This window comes from Anthonomus grandis, chromosome 8 (genome assembly GCF_022605725.1).
Source record: "Anthonomus grandis grandis chromosome 8, icAntGran1.3, whole genome shotgun sequence".
NCBI classification, from domain to species: domain Eukaryota; kingdom Metazoa; phylum Arthropoda; class Insecta; order Coleoptera; family Curculionidae; genus Anthonomus; species Anthonomus grandis.
Genome location: NC_065553.1, coordinates 24,501,027 through 24,527,077, shown reverse-complemented (window position 1 = coordinate 24,527,077; position 26,051 = coordinate 24,501,027). Strand labels below are relative to the sequence as shown.

The 26,051-nt window shown below is 28.5% G+C and overlaps 1 protein-coding gene across 3 annotated transcripts in view; it reads right to left on the bottom strand.

The window, feature by feature from the left end:
* LOC126739489 (homeobox protein araucan) overlaps nucleotides 1-26,051 on the bottom strand; it is a 197,003-nt gene that overhangs the window by 58,768 nt on the left and 112,184 nt on the right. For 2 of the 3 annotated variants that reach the window (XM_050445190.1, XM_050445189.1), the window contains exon 3: nucleotides 6,981-7,316. In XM_050445190.1, the coding sequence (XP_050301147.1) occupies nucleotides 6,981-7,316 (336 nt within the window). Of the gene's footprint in view, nucleotides 1-6,980; nucleotides 7,317-15,828; nucleotides 16,240-26,051 lie in introns of those variants that run through there. The other variant, XM_050445191.1, reaches the window with a different exon arrangement.

Here is a 26,051-nt window from a genome sequence, read left to right as displayed (position 1 = left end):
AATATTCTTATCACTGTTTTATGTATTGTACGTTAAAGTGGGTAAAGAGTTTGAAAATCATTACCCTGAGATGCCACTGCATATATTGCTTGATATTTTCCAAAATATTCTTTGACCTAATTCAGGTCTTAACAATAATTGTTAGAAATATATTTCTGAATATTAAAGTTTGTGCTTCATAAAAATATTCTTATCAATCTTTCGGATAATAGACTTTAAAGTGGGTGAACTGTTTGAAGATCAATTACTACTCTGGGACACCACTGCACAAACTGCTTTATATTTTCCAAAATATTTCTTAAACTAATTTAAATCTCTAACAATATTTGTTAGGAATACATTATTAAATATTAAACTTTTTATTTCATGAGAATATTCTTATTAGTTTTAAAGATATTAGACTTTGAAGTATGTAGGTGATCAGTTTAAAGACCCACCAGACATTATCATTTAGGATTCTTTTAAGTGCCTTCCCTCCCTGTTATTTGTAAGAGGCTTCAAAGTACTTAAAGAATCCCGAAATATAAAAAAAAATCCAGGATCTTGCCTCCTAGGGAAGTCATTTCGTTTTCTTGCAAGGAACTTATGTTAAATAGAGCATAACAAATTTCCAAGGCTTATTTTATTGGTAGTGAATCTTTTTTAATATTCTGATCTGATAAATCCAATCTTCTCGATCAATTATCATTAATCATTAATTTTTAATAAATCATTTATCATTAAAGCTGTTTCCAAGCTTAATATGTTTTTCATATTTATCCAAAGTTATCACATTAAAAACAGTTTGAGATGGATTAATTGTAGAGCTGTAAAATAATTTTAGTTTAAAATTTTCAATTGAGTTAATTGAAAGATCCAGGGTTATTTAACTGAAACCAGATCCCAGTAAGTTGAGGTCACTTTGCTATGTCAATTTGCAATTCTCGTTCATCATAGCTTCAGTTTCCTATTCCTCTCCTTTAAAGGTCCTATGAGAGTTTTATAATTGACATCCACCTTTTAAGTTGGCAAAATCTCAACTGATTTTAAAATTATTCATCCCAGAGGTTCAACATCATCCCTTCTAAAGCCCCCAAATTGATCCCTTCGTATCTCTCCGAGCTCACCTGATATCCCAGGAAAATTTACGGCCATCCAAACCGGACTATGCGGATAATCTCCTCCCTGACTAGGGGACAACGCGTAGGCCCATGCATCGCTGTCATTCGTTAAATTGTCGAATAACGCTTAAAGTCGTAAAATAGTGTTTCGGTATTTAGTGTGTGTGGGACGGTGTACTCGGCTGTAATTGTCTCCAATATACGGATTGTTTACGCGAAACAAATTGAAACGTACATATTGATTCTCTATGGGTTGTTTATTGGGTGCTTCTTGCTAGGTATGCGTTTTTGACGAAGCAAAAATAATGATCCAAGTCGCTTTTATTTGAGGACAAAATTCGCAATTAATTTTATATACATAATTCAGGCATAATTTCAATGGACATGATAAGCACTTTCTTATGGGAAGTTTTTCGTTCTTTTATCTGCAACCAAGTTACGTCACTAAATATTTCATTCTTTTACAACCTTTATGAGCTCTAAAATTACTTTCTCCTTTTCCTAGGTGAGGTCATAAAGGTAATTTAAAAAAAAGTGGCCCTTTTTCACGGCACTTAAAGGTAAAAGAGAACTGTGCATTTGCCGTTCGCAACTTACGTCTTACAAGTTATGGGCGAGTCTGTCGGTAAAAAGGCTACGTGAATTCTTGTAGAATGTCCGCTCGAAGTGTTAAAAGGTTTCTTTTGCTACTTCGTCGAGTTACGCGAATCGGCGAGCGACGATCAGCGGCGGAGATGGTCTCTCTTACATAATAAAATCAACATTTATGAGGTGAATCATCACCGAATTTGCCCTTGATACTTCCCTGGGATGTCCGATATTAGGGGTTTGGTGTAAACAAATAGGATATTAGTGTAAGCAAATGCTTTAGACATTTAACATGATGACTTGGCTATTGCTAGAGAGGCGTCTCTCGGAGACGTTCAAACTTTATCACAATATTGTCTTCTTAATGTGGTTAAGTTATTAGTAAGGTTAGCGTCTTTGAGAGTTAATACAGCTGGAGGCTATCACTTATTTCCCATCTGTAGAGGTTAAATAAAGACCTCAAGATATTATTGGACCCATAACCTAAACAGGTACCATACCTGACGACGTTTAAATTTAACTTCTTCGGAATTAAAACAAGGAAGGCAAGAAAAGAAGCGGTACCTCTCCAGATAGTTATTAATTGGAGCTTAATAAGATTAAAGAAATGATAGATAGATGTTTAATGCCTTGGAACTTTTCCCAAACCTGACTTAAATATAAAGTTTCTCTTTTATCTTTTGATACTATAACTTTTATACTTTACCACAGAACATTATGGCAGCACGCCATACTACATTTTCCGGTAGCTGAAAAGGACTTCTAGTAGAACCCTAGCAGAAATATTCACTTGTCAGAGATAAAGAGCAAAGATAAAGAAAAAAATATTATGCATAACTTTAATGGGTATTGATACGATCTCAGAAAAGTCTGTTATTTACTATAGATATATAATCATTTTAAGCTATAATTTTTTGACAGCATTTTCAACCTGGAAGAGGCTAAAGATTCTTCTTAAAGCTTAACAGAAATACCGAATACAGATATGCCATTGAGCAGTTTAAATAAAAACAAAGTAAGTTATGCAGAATTTTTATAAAAATCTCTTGATTCTCTGATATAGGGAAAGAATCGTGCTAAAGGAAGTTTTTTTTAACATTATCTTCGATCTGGAAAAGGCTGAAGATTCTTCGTAATAAAGTGTAGTAGAAATACTAAATTGCCAGTAATAAAAAATAATTTCAAAAAGTATAAATTAAATTTGTAATAAAGCATAACTTTAATGTACGTTTTCTAAAAAATGTCTGTCGTTTTTCTGCTATAGCATGACAAGCTAAAATTACTTCCCATAGAAGCTTAACAAAAATGGTGAGTTGCCTGTAACAATAATTAATGCATAACTTTAATGGCTATGAGGCACATTTTCTCTAAAAATCCTCTGGTTTCACTGCAATAGATAAACAATAAAAATAAAATTTATTTATTTTAACAAATCCACTGTTAAAACCGTTTAGACACACCTTGAACCCTGCCGTGTAAAGTTTCATTTAAATACAGGAATAAAGTTTATTATTGCGTACTAAAAACACTGTCTATAAGTCTTTTATACTGTTTTTATTGCGGTTATTTTAAATTTTCCCGTCTCGGTGCCGAGTGGGCGTTCAAATATTTATCGTTTAGACCCAAAGGTGTCGACAGCAATAGTATTAATACTATTATCTTACGAGTTTATACTTTCATTCTAACGCTTTGAAATAATTAATTTAATTTAAACTAAACAAACGCTTAATATCTAACTAAAATGACTGATTTCGTCTGAGCAGGACATCATTAGATCTATAAATAGTACTTGGAAAAAGCAACTAAAGAATCCATCAACTAATATTTAAATTGTGATGGGTGTGGAAGAAACATTTTACAATCTCCATTGTCTGTCGCAATGTTCAACTTTTCTCAATTTAATTTTAGTTAAATGAATTATTATTAAAAAGAAAATTGGCCACCAAAAGGTGACATTTGTCGAAAATACGCACCATACGACACCGAGGAATTTTAAAAGTGTATTTTAAACGCGTTGTACCACAGCCTTCGATGTCTTTAAGGTACTTTATATGGCATGTTCGCCTTCTGCTCGCGAAAATTTTTTTTTCACCCGCCGCCTGTTTGTTCGGTAATTTGGACCTGACTGATCTGATTTAAGGACATCGAGGAATTATTTTTGTGATACGTGGTGGTATTGACGTACTTGTTTGTCACCGGTAATTTTTTAATTGGGGGACGAAAAAACTGGCATTGGTATCTTCTGTAGGTTAATGGTGAGGTTTAATTAGTGGTTTTAAGATAAAAAGATATTTTTAAGAAGAATAACTAGGGGTTCCTAAGTTTTGGAAGATGGATGTAGTAAAAATAGAGGTTGTTTGTTTATAATTTTAATTTGTATAATAAATTCTTAATTGGTTTTTGCGTACTCCTATTCTTGTGAATCCAATGAGGCCCTTTAGAAAGTCGTGGCTCTTATAGGTCTAGAGATATGGCATATTTAGAAGCCAATCTTGGTATAAAAAAATCGTACTGTTACAAATTTTTAGTACTTATAATAATTCCTATAGATCTACTTAGAAACTATAGAAAATTATTTTTGAAGTGCTTGGAAGAAAAACACAAAATGATAAATATTAACTACCTGGAAGAAAAACATAATATGATTGAGTCCAGGCAATTATGGAATAAAATTAAATCCTACAAATAATTTTAATTTTGAGGTTCAGTTAGTCGTTTTTGAAATATTTTTGGATAATAAACATTTTTAAGAATTATAACTAGGGGTTCCTAAGTTCTGGAAGACGATTGCAGTAAAAGGATTGGTTTATTTATAATTTTAACAGTTTTTGCGTACTCTCATTCTTGTGAATTCAATGAAGGCTCTTTGGAAAGTCACAGCTTTTATAGACTTGGAAATCTGGCATCCCTGGAAACCAAATTTTGTCTAAAAAAATTGTTCTGTTACAAGTTTTTATAGTAATGTAATCCCTATATATCTGCTTAGAAATCATACAAAAACAATTTCTTAAATGCTTCGAAGAAAAACAAAAAATGATAAATATCAACTACCTTGAAGAAAAACATGATTTTATTTAGTCATTTTTAGATAGAACAAGATTTTTAAGAGTTTATACCAAAAAGTTTCTGAATTTTGAAAGACGATTGCAGGTAAAGTATTGGTGGTTTCTTTATAATTCTAACGGTCCTTGCGTACTTTAATTTTTTAGATGATTTGGACTTAACTAATCTGTTTTAAGTATATGGAGGATTTTTTTTTGTGATACGTAGTGATATTGACATACTCGTTTGTCACAGGTAATTTTTTAATTGGAGGGAGAAGAAACTCGCTTTATGGTCTTCGGTAGGCTAATATTGAGATTTAATGAGTTGTTTTTGTATAGAAAAAGTTTTTAAGAAATATAACTAGGGATTACTAAGTTTTGCAAAACGATTGCAGTAGAAGTACTGGTTGTTTGTTTATAATTTTAACAATTCTTGCATGTTATCATTCTTGTGAATCTAATGAGGCCCTTCAGAATGTCGTTATTCTTATAATCTTCAATTATGTTATTTTTGAAAGCCAAATTGGTATCAAATCGTGTAAAATTTTAAAAGGGCTGTAACTCCTGTTTATTTTCTTAACAAACCATCAGAACCGAGTATCTTGGTCATCTATAAGGCTATATATTTTTGAAGGCCAAATTGGTATCAAATCGTGTAAAATTTTAAAAGGGCTGTAACTCCTGTTTATTTTCTTAACAAACCATCAGAACCGAGTATCTTGGTCATCTATAAGGCTATATATTGATTTTAGTTAAAGCACAAAATGAATATAATTGAATTATAGACAAATTGATAAAAAATAATTTTTTAAGTGCTTAGAGGATAAACGAAAACTAAATTATAACAAGGGGTTCCTAAATTTTAAAAGACGATTATAGGAAATGGACTGGTTATTTCTTCATAATTATAATAATTCTTGTGTACGCTCCCTTGTTCAGTAATTCAGACTTGACTGATCTAAATAAAAGGCATCAAGGACTGTTCAGTAGGTTAATGGTGCGGTTTAAATAGTTCTTTTAGGATAAAAAATTATTTTAAAGAATTATAACTAGGGGTTACTAAATTTTGGAAAACGAATGCAGTAAAACTATTGATTGCTTGTTTATAATTTTAACGGTTCTTGCGTACGCTGATCCTTGTGAATCAAATGAGGCCCTTCAGAAATCGTAACTTTTATAGGTTTTAACATCTGGCATTTTTGGAGGCTAAATTTGGTATCAAAAATATACTGCTGTTACTAATTTTTAAACTGCTCTAATCCCTATTTATTTGCTATTTGCAGATATGCCTGAAAGAAAAATACAATTTTATTTATTCCAGGCAATTGAAGCATCAAATTGGTTCTTAAAGATATTTTAATATTGAGGTTTAGATTAATATTGAGATTTAATTAGAGATTTTTGAAAAAAAAATCAAATTTTCCAATTTTTTTGTAGAATCTATAAGATGAAAACTTACATTGCCAGTACATTTAATATTCCAAATAACCCAACAAATTTTTTTTAAGATTTTAAAAAATTCAAAAAATTTCAAAAAAAACATGATTCTATTGTGTTCATATGTACTTAAGTAGTCATTTTCTCATTGAAGATAAGCTCTAGAACTCTTTAAAGCCTTATGAGCATTATAACAACCTTAATAATACCCACTTTACATACAGCGTAAGTAAATTAATTATGTCCTACAATTAACAAATAATTATCACATATAAACTTATTAATTACCCAACAATTACTACCCAATAAACACATTAATACGATAAGCAACAAATGAAATAACGTTCTTATACCTAGATGGTATCTTTACCGGAAATTCTACGCCACACACATGTGTAAGTACCAAACCAAAAATTACTTTATATACAAGGATCCGTATATAGATACTTATTACACTAATTAAAATAATGATAGACATAGAGGTGTCACGAAAACCCCGCCGATCCGCACAAATCCGTCGGTTGTTGTGTAACCGAGCAACTGTTTCTTGCATGACAAATTGACGTGCATGCACAAAAGTGCATGATGGTCAAAATAATAATAAAAAATAATAACAATAATAGGCGACCGCATTGTCACTGGCTCCGAACACGACGTTATATTCTACTAAATTGCCTCACGTTATCAGCTCGAAATCGACAAATAAGCCCACGAATACGTTTTTTATTTTTTAATTTATACCTTCGTACGTTCCATTGTATTTGCTCATTTTTACAAGCTATTGTATTAAAAAATAAACACATTTACTTACCAATGGACTATAAAAAGCCGAACTCTCGACACCTATACTAGGATAAGGGTTCTGGTCAGTACTGGGGTAGGGAGTACTATACATGCCCACACTTCTAGGATACTGTAGGGCGGCCAACCGAGCAGAGTCGTACTGGCACGAGCAAACGCTCTGGCCAGTAACAGGGTCAGTCATTAAGGGTCTGCCGTTATCACAGCATTGGGTAGGTCCGGTGGAGGAGGTTCCTCCGGGTGAGAGGGCTCCTGGGAGCCCTGCAGACCCGCCCGGGCTTAGGGAGCCTCCTCCGGAAGCGGGTGAGGAGCTGTGGTTTGTTGTTGGCTGACCCGAGACTAGAAGCTGAAAAAAAATATAGAAATATTATAGATGTAGAGTATTGTGTGATATTGAAGAGATTTCATTCATAGTCATAACGTCGATTTTTAACTAAATATTAATGACATGCATTAACTTTTTTTAAGAAGTAGTGTTGAATTTACCAATTATATCCATAATTTAAATGGGTACGAACTACTTTTCTTAATTATGAGACTAGAAATTTAAAAGGAATATGTAATGTATGCGTTGATTTGTTGATTCAAATGGGAACGTCGATTAGTCATAAATTTGTACCCTAAGATGATTTACTTGACCTGATTACTTGTGAATATCGTTTTAATACTATAAATGTGCTCCTCAGAATAAAGCCAATTTTAACAATTGTGGTGCGCAGAAAATGTTAAGATAAAACAAATTCAGATTCAAATACAAATTCAGACTATTAACACGTATACACATCTCAACTCTAACTTAACTAAACATGAAGCTAATGGAAAACTACTGATTCAAACTTAACAAATAACTGATTACAGAAAAGACCATAAAAATATTTTGACTGATGTGTGTACTATTGACAGTAATTGCGTATTACAAACAAATATAATAATTAAATAGACTAACCCTAAATAGTGCGGAGAATATTAACTAATGTCAAGACTACAGTTTACCAAACTAAAATAGTTTTTTAACCGTATTGAGTGCTGAACATGTGAACACCAGAATTACTTTAAAAATTTGTTTTATTAAAAAATATGAGTTTGAATACCTCATATAAGTATGTTCCTGGAAATGTTAAAGAATAAGTTGTTCTATACGCATAATTAATTTTATTAATATTTTTTTGCTATAATTACTTGTTTTGCAGCAGTTGAGGCTCTCCAAAACCACACTTCATAATGTAGTCCTGAGCCAACATAGGCAATATAAGGACAAATCAGTTGGGTCAGATTCAAAACTAGTTCTAGATTTCTAAATATATAACAGGGACTGTGTAAATTTAAATTCACAATCTCACACTGTGCCTTCTACTTTCTGATCGAATGTTAAACCTTTGGATATGATAGATCTAGATATTTTATCAGAGCTAACTTTAAGAACAATGCCTGACGCAATAAATGTTGAATTAGCCGCAAAAAGTACAACCAACCGGTCTGGATAAATTTTTTGCTTGATATCCTTGATACTTAATATACTAAAATTATTATTATTTACCTAACCTTATAGCTGAATATTTTAAGTCTTTACATATTTCTAATTTCAGAAGGAATTAAATTGTGATATTTTGGCTCTAATTAATCTTTACTTTCAAAGATTGACAACTTTCAAATATTGAAGCTATGCCTATACTATAATATAATACGACAGCAACGACTCTTCCAAAGATTTATAAATAAGTAGGCATAATTTATTAAATAGTATCTCTTAAAGTGTATAGAGTTTATGAACCAAATTACGAATTTTATGGCAAATGCATTTCACTTTAAGTTTTGATCAATTATGATCCTAAAATACATAATTTTATTTGTTTTAAAAATTTCCTCCTTCGTTAAATAACATTTAACTACATTTTAGTAAAATTATGGTCTCTTTTTATTGATCGATAAAACATTTATATTATTAATATTATTGGTAAGTTTAAGGGAGCATAACCGATTTTTAATTATCCAAAACCATCACATACAATATTAATTTAATTTCTTGTATAATGTTCACATATTGGTCGAAAGATCAATTATTACTAGATTATAAAGATAAGAATATTTAATTTACCTCTGAATTATTTAATTTAAAATTTTCACGCATAACCTAAATGGGTATAAATTACTTCTCTTTATTTTGAAACCAGAAACTCAAAAAATAAAATAATGTGTTAGAGGGAGCCCAATATTAAATTATTAGAATAATCGATAAATGGTATTTTAATGAAATTTTAATGTCAGGTTGCAATTTTTTATATTGGAATACTGAGGATGTCTACATATCGGCTAAAACATCAATCATTAGTTAATTTAAAGGCTCAAGTGTCTTCATTCACCTCTGAGCGATTAATAAATTTTAAGCTTTCATGCATAACCTAAATGGTAAGTAACTACTTTTCTTTAGTATTTATTAATTAAATATTTTAATAGTTATTTTTAAGCGATTTGGTCACTTATTTGACGTATAAGCTATACGTCACTCGTCAATCAACTATTTGACATCTCTGGCAAGATTATGAAAAAAATCAATTTATAAAAAAAATGCTTTTCATTCTTAGTTGTGCTTTTATCTTATTAACTAAAGAGAGAAACAAGTTGATTTATTTGAAGAGACCAAGAAAAGACACATCTTTGATATTAAAGGCTTCTTTTCCCTTTACAAGAACAAATATAATTCCTAGAAAATACATTCTATTTTTTTAACAGGCCTAGTGTGCCTGAAAGAATAATTGAAATCTGTGCAGACGTTCATTTTTTTCCACTGCTAATCTTTTCAGGCATCAATTCCCAAATATCATTAGGAGTTTTTTAGAAAAATCTAAAGTAACGACATCTTAGGAAAATTAAAATAGGTGCTTCTAAGTAACTTTTTTTTTCATAATAAAGCCTTTATATCCATTTTTTTATCCATCATAAACGATTCTATTAAATATTACAACAGTCTTAGAACAAATGAGTCAATAACCTGAAAGTTCTAAATAAACCTTGTTTTGAAAACCATCAGCTAATTTAGAACCGTGATATATAGCTTTATTAAGTGCCTCGATTAGTTAACACTTAAATCGATATTGTAAAAATGACAATTAAAAATAGTTTTTCCAGTGCCAACCTTTTTTGATTATATAAACCGACGGATTTTAAAGTATATTAGACATACAAAATAAATTGGACATTATGTCTTAATGACCTCTCTCCAAAAACATCCAGATTGTATATCCCAATCACATTTATCATTAAAAAAAGACAAAGAAAAAAATCAAACATCTGTTTCGACAAGGTATCTACTTTATCGCTAATCTGAATTTGACAGGCCCGGTGATGGAGTGTCTGATCTGCAAAATGCGAAAATGATGTATTTGGGAGTGGAGTACCCGTACTCTAAAAACCTTTTCTATCTGTTTAACACATTTGACATGTGTATATAATAATATACTTTTGTTTGGTTATATTAATGTGTTGATATAGGTCGAGAGAGCTTTTGTTTGTAAACTTATATTATCATCGCGAAATTACTATCATATGTATATATTAGTAAGTTGATAATTTTTAAACACGAAACATTAATTATTATGGCTTAGACATTAGAGTTTATATGTAGTGGGAAGGGGCGAATAAAAGGGAAGAAGAACTAATAAATACTTATTAATTCCAATCACTTTATCCAATTAAATTATCAATTTAAAATGTTTTATAGTAAATATGTTGGGCGTCAAAGAGTCATCCGTTTATAGTTAGGTGAGCAAATATTTCTTATATTTAGATTAGAATGGTGAACTATGAAGCTATTTTTTTGTAGTCATTATAGGGTCAATAACTCTGTACTAGTCAACAAGCAATTAAACCAAAAAATAATAAGTTATACTATATTGTTCCGATGTTTTGAGGTAAAATTTTAAAATCTTTTAGATAAAAATATAACAAGTTCTTCTTTATTACCTGAAGAAATTGACCTGAAAATATAAATAACTACTTAAATATATAAGATTGTGCAAACCTATACGACAAAACCTTTATAATTGTATAAAATATTATGACATAAATTAAAAAATTGTAAATTTTAATAAACTCTCAGACGCAACTATTTAATCCCAAAATTCCAAGCATAACTTAAATGGGTACGAAATACATTTTTTAAATTTAATTTTTTTATTTATTTATTAGTTTATCATAAATATCATTAATTTATAACCTTATAACCTCCCTATACTCTAACCGAAATATAGTTATTTTCACTTTAATCAAATTCTATACGAAAATAGGATTTATCGACAAATCAGACCTTTTAGACTTATTTCAGCGCTATTTTGACCTGAGACCACGAGTTAGCTACATAAAAAATTGCCGTATCATCAGCAAAACTTCTGATAATATATTTTCATTAACTTTTTATGAAACTATTGACATACATTGTAAACAATAATAATGCCAGAACTGTTTTCTGTGGTACTCCGCATATCACAATTCTGGTTTCATTTCGTCTAATATTTTACATATTGTGACCTGATCTTTAAGTAATCTTAAAAAATATTGAGCACACAACCTCTAATACCATTATTTAATGTCTTGATTAAGATTTTATGAGAAATTGCATCGAAGGCGTTGGTCAAGTCTACAAAGACAAACTTCAAAGCTTTATAGATTTCATTCGATAGATTTGCACTTTCTATTTGGTCGGATATTGGTTTTCAATTACTTAATGCAATCCTCAAGCCACTTTCAAATAAGGGTTCTATTATCTCAGTTTGTAGGAAATCTGGAAACTGACCAATACTGAAACAATTTAAAAGATAGCACTTTACCTGCTGTATCTTTATCTTGTCAGTAACTTCTTTCAGTACATAAGATGATATTACGTCTTCCACGGGAGATTTTTAGCTGCTTAATACATTTTTTTAATTTCCTGTTCCATGATTGGTCCCTTGATAAGATAAACTTTTTCTTAAACATTTTTTTTTTAATTTATATTTTAAGAGGCCTATAGGGCTTTCGATTTGTTTTTATGATTTCTCATAAGTTTACATCTGGTCTCGAGTCCACAATTACTAAAATTATAGAGTCCTTATGGTCTAAACAGAACTGTTCATATTTTCTCTAAACTTGGGTCTTTGTTTATATCTCATACATTAAAAAGACCTTCCTAGTGCGTCCCACTAGTCACCCAGTACACTTTGAATGTGCGGTAAATTTTGTAAATATTTTAATAAAGATATTCTTGGCACGTCAAAATCCATACTTTTATATTCATATTCAGGGGTACTTTAATATTTATATAAAATGATATTTATCACATATAACATATTATGTTGACATTCGGGATAATCAGAGAATATTATCGATCGACCTTATTTAATAGTAACATAAGTTCTTCCTTGAATATTTTAAAAATTTCCAGATATATTAAAATGCCTTTTTGATTAATTCATAAAAGCAAAACACTAAATTAATCTACGAGACTAACCTGAGATGCCGTCGGATAACCGTAACCAGCAAACTGACGCCATATTTTCAGCAAAATCCACCATTTAAGTCCTAAACTTTGTTAAAAAACTCCCATAACGAGCAAGAAAAAACGAAAATTTCCCAAAGAAAACCGTCTTGTATTTACACTAATTGTAATTAAATTGTTCTAAGGTAAGGTAACCTAAAATGCACTAAATTTTAAAGATTTTTGGTAATATAGAATAAATTCGCTATCTATATTAACACTTATAAAGCATAACTTAAATGAACATTTTATCTTATTTCTAACTTTTGTTCCTTCTAAATACAAGTGAACTTATACAAGTATTTATTTTATTGATTTAATATATAATTTTATTTATAAAATCTTTTTTTATATAAAATCATATTTGGAATTTTAGCCAGAGTTAGTAAATTTTTAGTGAAATGTCGCAATTTTATTTCATTTTTGTATTTTCTGCGTTATTAATTGTTATTGGGAAAATTCGGTTTTTCCTTTTAGTCTAACTCATTGCTAATTGTCTACAAAAATTACCTGCAGTAACTCTAAAAGATATTTTAATACATATATCTATATTTCTGTATTTTTGTACAGATAAGCAACATGGAATGATTCAATAATCATCGTTTCATTCAGCAAACTTAATAATAATTGATTTTAATAAGCTACAAAAAAGTACTTAAGTGTAGTTATTTAAATGATAAAACTCCTGTTTGGCAATGTATCTCTAAAATATAAAAGACAAATAAAAACAAAATTCTTATTTGAAGTGATAGCACGTTAATGTACATAATTTGCACATTATATAATTTTTGGTTTAAAAGAACTAAAAAATTATGCTATAAATTAACACACTATAAAAGCAACCTAAAATAAAAATGAAAACTCTTTTGGAAATCATATTTGACAATAGATTTGGTTTATTAATTTATTGAAAAAAAAGTTTTTCATAACAATATTGAATAATGCTGGCTTTAGACTTTTTAAATCAGAGGGTATGTTATTGTACAGCATGTAATTATTATATAAAAATTATTTGGTAAATAGACTCGTTTTATGTAAAGGTGAAGATTGCATGAACGTCGCATCTACATTACTTTCCATGTCAAGCCAACTTGAAGGTTTGTGAAATACTGGCTCGAGTTTCTTTATGCCATACACAAACCTTAAACAAGCCCTCTGAACCCTCTTCACACTATCTTTATCTAGTTTGGTCAAACAACAAGGGCCCTAAACCACATCACAATAATTAAAGTGGATCAATATAGTGCGCCTATTAAAGTTAATTTTAGTTTTGTTATCTATTGCATTCGTATGCAGATACAGTAGTTTTAGATTTGCGAATGCCTTTTTTAAGTAGCGAATTAATTTTTGTTTAAATGATTTATAAGTGGAATATGCGTAATTTTTTAGTTATTGGTCAGAATTCTGAAAGAATGCTTAAGTTAATAATTACTATTGATGTACCAGATTCTGGCGTCAATTATGCATAACTTAAGTGTATATGATACAATTGAGGTTCAAAAAATTAGGTTTTAGAAGAATAAGTGGGTTATTTCTTTGATGTTGAATAGTGTAACCGCCCTATTATGTACAAACCTAACGATATATATAATGCGTAGTAAACAATTATACTTTTTTATATATAAAGTTCAGTGTCTATAAAAGAAATTGAGGTATTTTATATCATTTATATTATAATAAAGTAATGGCCCTACCGAATGTGGAGTATATTTACTATATTAGGACCATAATTATACACAACTTAATGGATGTGCTTGAACATTTATTATAATAATTTTTGATCTTTGGTCCTTAACTAAAGTTATAATTTTTTTTTGGAAATCTTACTTTTCTCAGGTATCACATGCTTATCATCCGGGCTCAAGGTAATTTTACTTTTATTATTGCTATAATCCTCAAAATGCTTCTCATCTCACCTACTTATACTGCTCCTTAAACAATGTGATATTTTTTTATATGCACATGTTCTACTACCACCATTAATACTAAATTCATTAAAAAAAAAAAAAACAGATGCATTTTACGTGTCTAATTATTTAAAACATATTAAATGAATAGTTCTCTTATATCTTTTTAATAATGGTTCTTTGGCAGACTAGACTCAATGGAGATTCACTAATCAAGAAATAATATACTAATCACTAGACTTTTTTTTACATTTAGCAATTAAATACGCCATTCAGGATGGGTATGGTCCATCATTTACCATTGTTTTAAGCATTTTTGATCGCTCCTTGTACTTTCAGCTCTAATACAAAAACAATATAAACTAGTAGCTGTATGAACTAAAAGTTGTAGACAAACTTGTCAAAATTATAAATTTGTGTAATTTTCGAATTTTCTTCTCGAAAACTCCAGAAAAATTATAGTCATGTCAAATGGCCCTAATCGCTATTTCAAAATAATTTCAAATAGATCAGTTGCAATCAAACAATCCGTTGCAAAAGCAATTTTAGTACTTTTTTAGAACAGTGGACTAACCGAAACCTGTAATCCATTGGATGTAAAAATTGGCTGTCCAATGGATTATTCTTTGTACTTGAACTTATTCGATAATAATTAAACTAATTGTGGATATCTATTGGATACATGCTACTATCTTGGTTCTCTTATCATACGATAAGGTTTTTCTGGGCTATTCCAAGAATATTTCCAATGATGCAATCAAATATTTTTTTGGTTGATTTGTAAGAGCAAAACAATAAATTAAATCTTAAAACTTGTCCAAAAAAAAACAAAAATTATTACGTATCACGCAAGTCACTATTTATTATAAAATTTTTTCTTAGATCACTTGAAAACATACTTTTCCGAATAATCACTAGGAAAAATGTTAACTAAACAAATACAGGAAGAAGAGGCGAAGAAAAATGGAAAAAAGGTCTACAAAGATTTAATAATAATCGCTTTCTCCAACTAAATTATTAATTTAAAATTTTTCGGAGCAAATGTGTTGGGCGCCAAGAAGTCACCCGTTTATAGTTTCTATTTTTACGCCAGAATATAGATGACTTGCCATTACGGCTAACCGATAATCTGTACCTTTTTGTAGTACAATAAATAGAGAATTCCCCCTAACCAATTTAAGGCAAAGCACCAGTAAGTCTGTTTTTACCTAAAAAAACAGTACTTTTACAGTATGTTTCACTTTTTTTTAAATTTAAGAAAATAAATGTTTGTGGGTTCATATTATAACTTAAATGGATATAATCGCGTATTATTTAAATAAGCCTTATAAGTTATAGTCTTCATTTTCCTAATGAAGTTTCACAGAAAAAGCACATATTTCTTGCATATTTTACTTAGAAGTTATTGAAGCAAAAACGCTAAATTAATTTACGTGACTAACCTGAGATGCCGTCGGATAACCGTAACCAGCAAACTGAGCGTAGGCCGCCATATTTCCAGCAAAATCCACCATTTAAGTTCGAAACTTTGTTCAAATTTAACACAATTACGACTGTCAAACTTCAGAATAAAAAATTACCACATATCGCGCCGATCACTACTACATAAAATCACTTCCTGAGATCGCTAAAACATATTTCTCCGAATATTCACACGTGAAATTCGTAACAAAAAAAACACGAGAATAAATAAATAGGCTGGCAAACGGTCACGCGTCAACTAAACCAAAAAAACCCTCAGAACGAAAAACAAAAAACGTAAAATTTCCAAAAAAAAAAACCGTCTTGTTGTTGTCTCTGCCTATTCTAGTAGCCGCGCGACCTTTTCGAAATTGTTGTCTGCTAGCGACTAAAGCTCGTTCCCCACTGATCCATTCGGACCGTTAAATCCCGCCCACTACCTCTTACTTAAAAGGGCGTGGTCCGCGCGTTTGTCCAACGATTTACACGAAAATCGCGGAGCTTATGCGCAAACGCTCCACCGTATTCGTCGTTGGCGCCATAAAGGGCGTTTACCTTAACACGCCTTTTGATACTTTTACGGTGGTGGGGGTAGGCAAAGGGGTGGAGAGGGTAAAGAGGGATCGAACATGAGTTCTATCTTGTTTTATAGGGTTAGTAAAGCCGAGAACAAATCCCCCATCTCTTTTCACGAACAACGGCTTCAGTTAAGTGAATTTATTGAAAACACCGTGTTCGAGAGAGAGCAGAATGAATCGGGAAAGATCGTTTGTAGTTTTCTGGTGGGCAGGGTTGTCGATTTTTGTTGGAAAAATTGGGTTTTAAGGGTGAAAATTGGTTAGTTCTTTGTCGTTGAGATAGTGTGTAACTACCTTATTTTGCATAACTTAAATGGATATGATTACTCGTTTATTATACCTATTAAGTTGTAATTGTAGCAAAGTAGGATGACCTAAAATGTGTCCAAAATTAAGATGTGTTTAACTACTTTACTTCAAGAGTATATTTGTAAGCACCCGTCATTCATAAATATTCAAAATAACATAATCAAATAGAGATAGTAAAATATGTTTGTATAGTTTTAGGCTCAAATACCATTTACTTTAAAGCTTTAGTGCCGCAAATAAATAATAAAATGCAAAACCTAATCCAACTTAAACTAGATTCATACAGAAATTGACAATAAACTTCTTAAGATAATCCGAATATTATCAGCGACTTACTTAGACGTAAATTTAAATAGGAAATACCATAAATAATTTCTAGATTTCTGAGAGAACATGCTAATGAATATGTCTTAAAAAGAGAAACTAAATCAATATGCCCCTTTTGCAACAACTGTAATATTATCATAAAACATATTTTTGCACATAGTCTGCACACATTGAAAATAAAAAACGATTAACCAATAACCACTTTGAACTAAATAAAGAAAATAATAATATTTCAAAAAGAAGTAAATCTATATAATAAAACAGTGTTACAACCATAGAAGTATAACCTCAGATGCTGATTCCTATTTATAAAACTTAAATTCTCTCTCTCTTTCAGTATACGTTACTATATTTTATACGAATATTTAGTTAGCATAATTTTGGAATTATTTATTGCAGTTTTTCATAATTTTTGACAAAAAAGTTTCTGCATTTTTGTTAGTAATTATTGTGAATATATATCAGTTTCTTGTATTTGGGATCGTGTACATGGGTCTGATTTTTTAATAAAACTTACATTCAACTCTTAGTAGTAATTGCCCCAACCAATATTTATTATAATAATAAAATTTGAAGTTAATAGCGCATAACTTAAATGGATTTAATTACCTTTTGTTTAAAAAGTTAGGTTTTAAGGATCTAAGTGGGTTATTTCTTTGATGAAGTACACCTATCAATCCAATTAGACATAACTTAAGCGGATATGATACATTTCTTATTATACTTATTTCTATTTGATTCTATTAAAGTAGGCTGACTTAAAACGGACAAAATATAAAACATGTTTTAATGATTTGACAAACGTATTTAAATTAAAACATTTTATTTGCTTCCTATATATATTTAAGGTTTTTTAGAGGACATTAAATTATGTTATCTAGATGTTATTTATTATCATTTTTTATAATTTTTGAAAAGGCTTGTTTGCATTTTTTATTGATTAGCGATTTTTGATGTAAAAATTGGGTTTTAAGGGCGAAATTTGGTTATTTTCTTGTATTTTATTGTGTTGGTATTTTACATTTAAGAAATGTATGAAAACAATATTGTTACAAGAACAATCTGAGAATTGTGATAATTTAGAAAATACAAACAAAGTATGAATCTACCAATCAAAAAAAAAACGCTGCGTCTATTAGTAACGTATGCACTAATGTTTTGCGGTTCTTTTATAACAAGTTTTCTCTCCCTTTCCTTGTTTTTTCCTGTCAGGCGGTGCGGTGCCTGTATTGCCTACGCTCATGAATTTCTTTTTTCTTTAAAATTATCATTTTTTGTTTTCTTATCTGAATCAATTTATTTTATATATTTTCTAAGTAGTAATTTCAAAAACTCATCACTCGTAGTCCCTTGCTAAAATGTTACTGTAGAACGGTTTTCTTATAATTGAAATGCACATCTATTTGCCTCTTTTACTAAATTAAATTATATCGAATATTGCAATCTTTAACTTTTCTTTTAGCAAATAAACTTTTTTTCTTTCTATTTTGGATTGTGTACAACCCTATGATGCATAATTTAATTGGGTATGATTTGTTAATTATTTGGTCAGATTTATTAAATAAAACTGTATAATTTTTTACATTTAACGTTTAGGAATAATTGGCCTAGCCAATATTTATTAATATGCCATATTTTAAAGTTTATAATGGAAAATTTAAATAAATTTAATTCAATTATTCAGTGTCTAACTCAATAATTATATTCAATTCTTTAATTCAAGAATTTAGTGTCTCGTTGATGTTAGATAGTGTAACAACCCTATTATAGAAAACTTTATTGAATATTACTTTTTTTTTTAATTTTACGAAGCAGACGAAAATACTAAATGTATCTTACTTGCTCAATATACGTTTTTTTAGTCACGCATCGTTAGTTAATTTCTAGTAAAATATCACAATTTTATTTAATTTTTTTTTTGAGTTATTAATAATTATTGCAAAAATTGAGTTATTTCTTTTAAAATTATCTTTTATAGATAACTTTATTTTAATTGTATAAAAAAATAAATGAATTTTGACGAAACCTTAATATTTTTAATATATTTGTCTTTGCTATGTTAATTTAATTTTGATACAAATAAATCACATGGACTGATTAACTACTTTATTCAGCAAAGTCGTAATTCTTTTTTCTCTTTTTTTCTCAATAATATATATTTAGAATTTTTTTTTTAATAAACAAGATTTAAGCAAATTGGGTTTTAAGGATGACAATGGGTCACTTACAAAGGAGTTAAGATAGTTTAACAACCGTATAAATAAAATAACATAACTTAACTTAAATATGTATGATTTTTTAATAACCGATCAGAATTCTTTAATAGAACTGTAATTGCACATTTTAGTTTTATTCAACCATAAGGACTAATTTCCAGACTTATAAATATTCATATGCCAGATTTTAAAGTTAATTATGCATAACATAAATGAATATGATTCGATTTTTGATGAGAAAATTGAGTTTTAAAGGTATAAATGGGTTATTTCATTATTATTAGAGAATGTAGTAATGCTAGTATGCATAATTTTAACGGATTTAACTGTTTATTTATTAAGCAAAATTGAACTAAAATAACCTACATTGCACTAAATTTTAGAAATATTTTAAAGAATCTGTTCAAAAATTATTTTTTCTATAGTAGTTTAAATTTATCTGAGAGGCAATTAAGATAATTTGCATACCTTACATATTAAGAAAATTCTTAAAGAAAGGTTCTTAATTTTATTAAGAAATAATGTACTTTTATGCATAAGTCAAATGCATTTGATTTTTTTTGAAAAAAGTTTTTTTGCAAGTTTTAAGGTTAAAAATGGGTTATTGCTAAATTAACAGATTAGTAGCGATGCTAATACACATAACTTGAACGCATATAATTGATCGTTTATAATACTTAATTAAAAATATTTTCATAAAACTGTAGAAATTCATAAATTTAAAAATTGTACTTTTCGTATACTGATATAAGTCTATCCGACAATAAATTAAAGTATTTTATTAACCTTATATTTCTAGAAAATTTTAAAAAAAAAGTTGTTCATTTTTGTTAAAAAGCAATACAAATTTAAGGAATAGTGGCTCCAGCGAATATGGAATTAGTTTACTACAATTTGGGCTTAATTATACATAACTTATCATAATTAATACCAATTTTTGTTTCTTATACAAGTAGAATTATATGTTTTTTTAATGGTATAAAACTAAAAAAATATATACTAAATTTTTAAGATAATTTTATTGTTCAGAACACATTTCTATTTAAGAAAATTTACTTTTTTATCTAGGAACTTAATTTTATATTATCGACGCATATTTATTTAATTTCGGTAAGAATTCACAATTATTAATTAGGCCTTTAAAGATATTTTAATATATGTTAATGTTTAATTAAATCGTGGACAAATAGATTACATGAAATTATTTCATATAGTAAAATTATGCTATATATTTTTTTTTGTACTCATTTATCAAATTTTAATAAAATTAATTTTTTTGATATACGCAAGTTTAAAAAAATTTGATTTTAAGGAAAAATTTGAATGTTTCGTTGTTGCTTATTGTCCTTAGTTTTGAACATTCAGGAAAATTTTTTTGCAGATAATACTATACGACGTGCTAACGGTAAAACATGGAAAGAAGTAGAGCAAAAAATAATCGAAGATATAAAAAACATGATATATTGGTTTAATGTTAATATTCTCAAAATTAATTTTCAAAAAACAATATATATACGCTTTTCTTAGTATAATGATACACTACTTAATAATGACTGTAAATTAAGATTTCCAATAGAAACAATAAAAAAAGGATTTTAGCTATCAAAAATTAAAATAAATCTTTACTTATTACAATATATTTGTTCCTAAATAAATAGGACAACCATATTTCCAATTTAGCAGGAAAACTTAAATCTTAAAATATTTCTCATAAATAGTGATTTAAAATACATTAATTTTGTTCTTATATATTATATTATTTATTATGCTCTTGTGCATTCGAAAAAACCCTAACGCCATTAGAGATAACACAAAAACGAATGTTTAATGCTGATTTGTATAAGTGTTGTAATATTCTAAATACAAAACAGCTATTCCTTAAAACTGCAGTACTCAACTAAATAAAAAATGGATATAATTTAGTGCCACCATTTAGTTCCGTACATGTCCACTTTTAACAAACTCAAAATATTGTAATGCCCATGGTTTAAACGACTAGAAAGCAACGATCTTTTACATACGCCGGCTGCAAAATACTTAACTATTTACCGACTTATTTGAAACAAGCCACTCAAAACTATAACTTCAAAAAATTGTTTTCAAAATGGCTAATGGAAGGTTGTTAAGAATAATTTCTGCATTTTTTATAAATATTCAACTTTCTTGAAATTTCTTTGTTATTATTGTTTATAAATTGATGAAATTATTTCTTGTATTTAATATAATTAAAGGTAAATTAGCATTGATTGGATTGTGAACATGATGAAGGTTTTTTAATGTGTTTGTAGTTTGAAGAAAATGTTTCCAAAGCATACAAACCTAATAATGTTTTTGATTGTGTACAATGATGACGAGTTATCTTATTGAAATGCATAACTCTTGAAATAAGAAAAGTTGTCACCTCCTTTATGGAGAAAAAACTTCTCTTAAGGAAATATATTCCCTACTAAAATTATTAATAATTTAAACAATTAAAACATTTTTTGTAATTGAAACAAAAATGCGTTTTTCTTTTCTCTACTCAAATGTTAGATTACAATATTATTATAGAGATTAAAGAAATTGTGCAGAGATTACACAGTTTCTTTTAATTCTATAAATTAAATAAACATAAAATTTTGCCGATATGTTGAAAAATAATTATATTTTACGAAAAATTGTATTTCTGGATTCTCTTTGACACCAACGATTTAATTTTAGAAGATTTTTTAAAGAAAAGTCACTTCAACTAATATTATTTTAACTAACTATAATATTTAGCTCATTATGCATAACTTAAATGGACATGATTAATAATAATTATCCTAAGTCTTGTCTTTTATACAAGCAAAACTCTACTTATTTTCTTTTAATTGTAAAACAATAAAATCAGATAAAAAAATTGATTTAAAAAACTTTTATATTTTTTATTAGATCATCACTTGTATAATTTTAAAAGAACATTTTAAGCAGAATCAAAAATTAAAATTTTAATTTACTACATTATGAAGTTAATTATGCATAACTTAAGTGGGTAGGATTGTGAATTTATTACCGTAAAATTAAAATTTCAATATGATCCTGAACAGCGAAAGACGAAAGTGAAAAAATAAACTTTTTACTGATTTTTGGGCATATAAATTGAGTCTCAGGAACCATTGATCGCTATAATATAATATTTCCGTAAACTTGTAAATGGTTTTGGACTTAAATATTAAACTTTATTTATATTATCTTTTTTTCAAAGATTATGCCATTGTGCGTAAATTTTTTACAACAATAAACAAATTGTTCAAAAAATGTTCGAATTTCTAACCTAAATATTGCCTAAATTACGTTAAAATCCTAATTATTCGTACATGCTTTGTTCACTATAGATAATGAGCACGTAGTTTCTTGAAATGACTAAAATTTTTTGGTTAAAAATCTCGAAATTAAAACGAATAAACCTTGAAGAGCCATTTGAAAGAAATGAATTTTTAAATTATTTTATTACGCGTATTCATTACTCTTAAACAAAAATATATATATATTGTTATAGTTCTTCTAACGTAAATTGATTCACTTTTTTTTCTTCTTCGCCTTTAAAGTGCCTAGAAATAATAATTCTTTTTAAAACACGCATCATCTAATTAAAGCAAAAATTACAAAAACAGCATAATATTTACCATAAACTCGATTTTTATAAAAAAAATTGTATAATTAAGTAATAAATTTACGGAAAGGTATTTGATTTACGCTTCGCTACATTGTATTATATCAATTAAGTATATCAAATTGCAAGAAAAAGGCAATAAATTAGATTTTTTCTATGCATGGTATGCCCTACAATAAATTAATAAAATAAATATTTTTTAAAACAACAGTTGTCAATATGTCAATCAAAATAAAATAACATTTATTTAATCAACTTTTACACATTTTAATAAAAACTGACACGTGAAATAAATTTCAAAATAAAAATAAATAAAATGTAAAAAATAAAAAAAAACGAGAAAAAAAAAACATTTTTGTTCATTTTAGCTTTAACGATTATACGATTTTAAATATTCATCGCATTTAGAGTGTCGCTATAATTGACCAAATTTATTTTGGCAATTATTCTTTCGATTATTATCGAGGCCGTATTTTTGGAATCGACGACCGTCCCACGTTTTATTAACAAAACCGGTAAATATTTATTGGAAATATTTGTAGCGTTTTATTAATCAGAAATTGGATTGTTTATTAGTTTTTTTGTTAAAGGGAAAAGTATAAAATACTTTTTACAATTTTGTTTATTTAAATTATCTTTTAATCCAATTGAAAAACTGCATGAAACTGAGACAATTTTCAGAAGATCCCGTGGGAAAAATAACCATTTATTAGGTATCTAAAAAAATGTAAATAAGCTCACAATAAAGTCTAAAAATTAACATTTAAGTTAATTTGCCAATCCGAGATGTCAAATAAGTTCTGAATGTTGCTCACGCAACATTTACATCACCAATTTTAGCCGTTTTCCTCGTATTTGTCAAACACACCTTCGACAATACATATTTACTTAGGTCTATATAAACGCCTATGTTTTTATCCTATTTACTTTGAATTTAATAAAACAAATTTGCACTGGTCGCCTATGTTTAATATGACACTTGTAAAATTAAAAAACCTCTCTAAAATCAACTAAAACATAATAAATTATGCATAATCTTATCGTGTATTGCCCATTCCTGTTAAATTTTATGCCTTGTTCATTTAATAAACATATAATACACTCTATCTTTAATACTTGTCGGGGCACACGCGTTCAGGCCCTGTTTGAAATTCTAAAGTGCATTTTCGTGTAAAAATCACCGCCTCAGTTAACTCGACCCTTGTTGCCGCTCTGAACTTGGGACAACGTTGCCTTTTTATATTGTTTTCGAAATTATTATTCTGTTTAATATTTCAATAAAATCGTATGCATAAATTGTCTAGTTTTAGGGTTAAAAATTCGTTTTCATTGATAATAAATTTATTACAATTTTTATTCAAAATGTAAGCTGATCTGGAATATTTTTAATATTAGAATAACGATAATAGACACTTTGTCACGTTTCTCGTTTAAAGTCGTTGAAACGTTGTGATAACTTGATTGAATGACTTGAATGAATCTGAAATAAATGTTCTTGCATGCCTATAGTTTAATTTATTAATAAACCTTATACAATTTTCATTTAAGCGCAACCTGATATGAAATACTTCCAACGCCAGAATATCATCAATTGACTAATACAAGCAAGCAACGTCAATATAAAGAACATTCTTAAACTTTCGAGACCTGTGATATACGACATAGTTGATTCGACGGTCTTCCGTGACTAGGTACCTAGTATTTTCATCAATAATAAATTTAGTATCATTTTCTTTAAGAAGAACCCTACTTTGAAATATCTTCAAGGTCAGAATAACGACAATATAAAAATATACATTCCTAAATTTTACATGCTTGAGACATACTATGATGCTGCTCCAAGGTTGTCATGATTTCTCAATCTCAAGTCTCCCGTTGTTTAGTTCCTATTATTTCCATTGTAAGAAAATTGTCAGAATTAAGTCAATGTAGGAAACAACAACATACAACTTTCCAGGCTTAAGGCTATACTATAACGTTAATAAAAAGTTTCTACAATTTAAGTCTTGACAACCAACCAACGGCAATCAACATTGGTCTATAATTATAACTTGTCCATCAATATTTAAGTTTCATTGATAATAAATTTCTGATTAAAAACGAATTTCTAATAAATGATCTATCGTTTATAGCGTCATTGTAGTAAATATCTTTTATCTTTTCAGGCTTAAGATTTACGACAAGTTGCTCCAAAGTTGCCTTAAATTAGCTCATAACAACCAATCGTTGATCTATAACACTATTAATATTTAAATTTCATATAAATATCTGACTGAAAAATCAACGACGATTCGCTGTTGTTCAATTATTAATAAGTTTAGTACATTTTTCTTTTAAATCCAATATAATTTAGAATGTTAGAATAACGTCAATAACAAAAATATTCTGTAACTTTAAGACTTAAGATATGCTATGACGTTCATCTAATGTTGTCAGGATTTAATGCAACAGCAACGAAGATCTACCGTTAATAACGTATTATTTTTTTATTTTCTATATTAACAGAAAATAATTCCTATCTTTTCAGGCATAATGTGTACGATAATGCATAACCAAAATTATCCCGGATTAGGTCATAATAACCAACAACCAAAAGCAACGTTGGTTGGCTGTTGTTAAATTAGTCATTGATTTAGTACAATTTTCTTTTAAGCGGAATATAATTCGGAATATTTCCAAGGTCAGAATAATGTTAGTAAAAAATATTCTCCAATTTTAAGGCTTAAAATATGCAGCGACGTTGATCTAATATTGTCAGGAATGAATGTAAAACAAACGTTGATCTGCCGTTAATAACGTCAATATAGAAAATAATCTTTAATTTTTCAAGCTTAAGATTTACTACAATCTTGATCCAATGTTGCTATGAATCAATTTAAAACTAACGTTAGTCATTCATTGTTACGTGCCTTTAATGTCTTAATTATTTATATATGTACTGCAATTTTGTTTTCAAATTTATTTCAAACTTAATTTGTAATATACCAAACGTCAGATAACGTCAATTTAAAAATCAATCAATTTTACTTTTTTAGGCCTAAGATATGAATATTGAATCAACGTTGAATATCTAAGCTTTTCGTCGTTGGCTTACGTTGTAAAAATAATTGACGCGATGGCACAATATCATAATTCGGTAA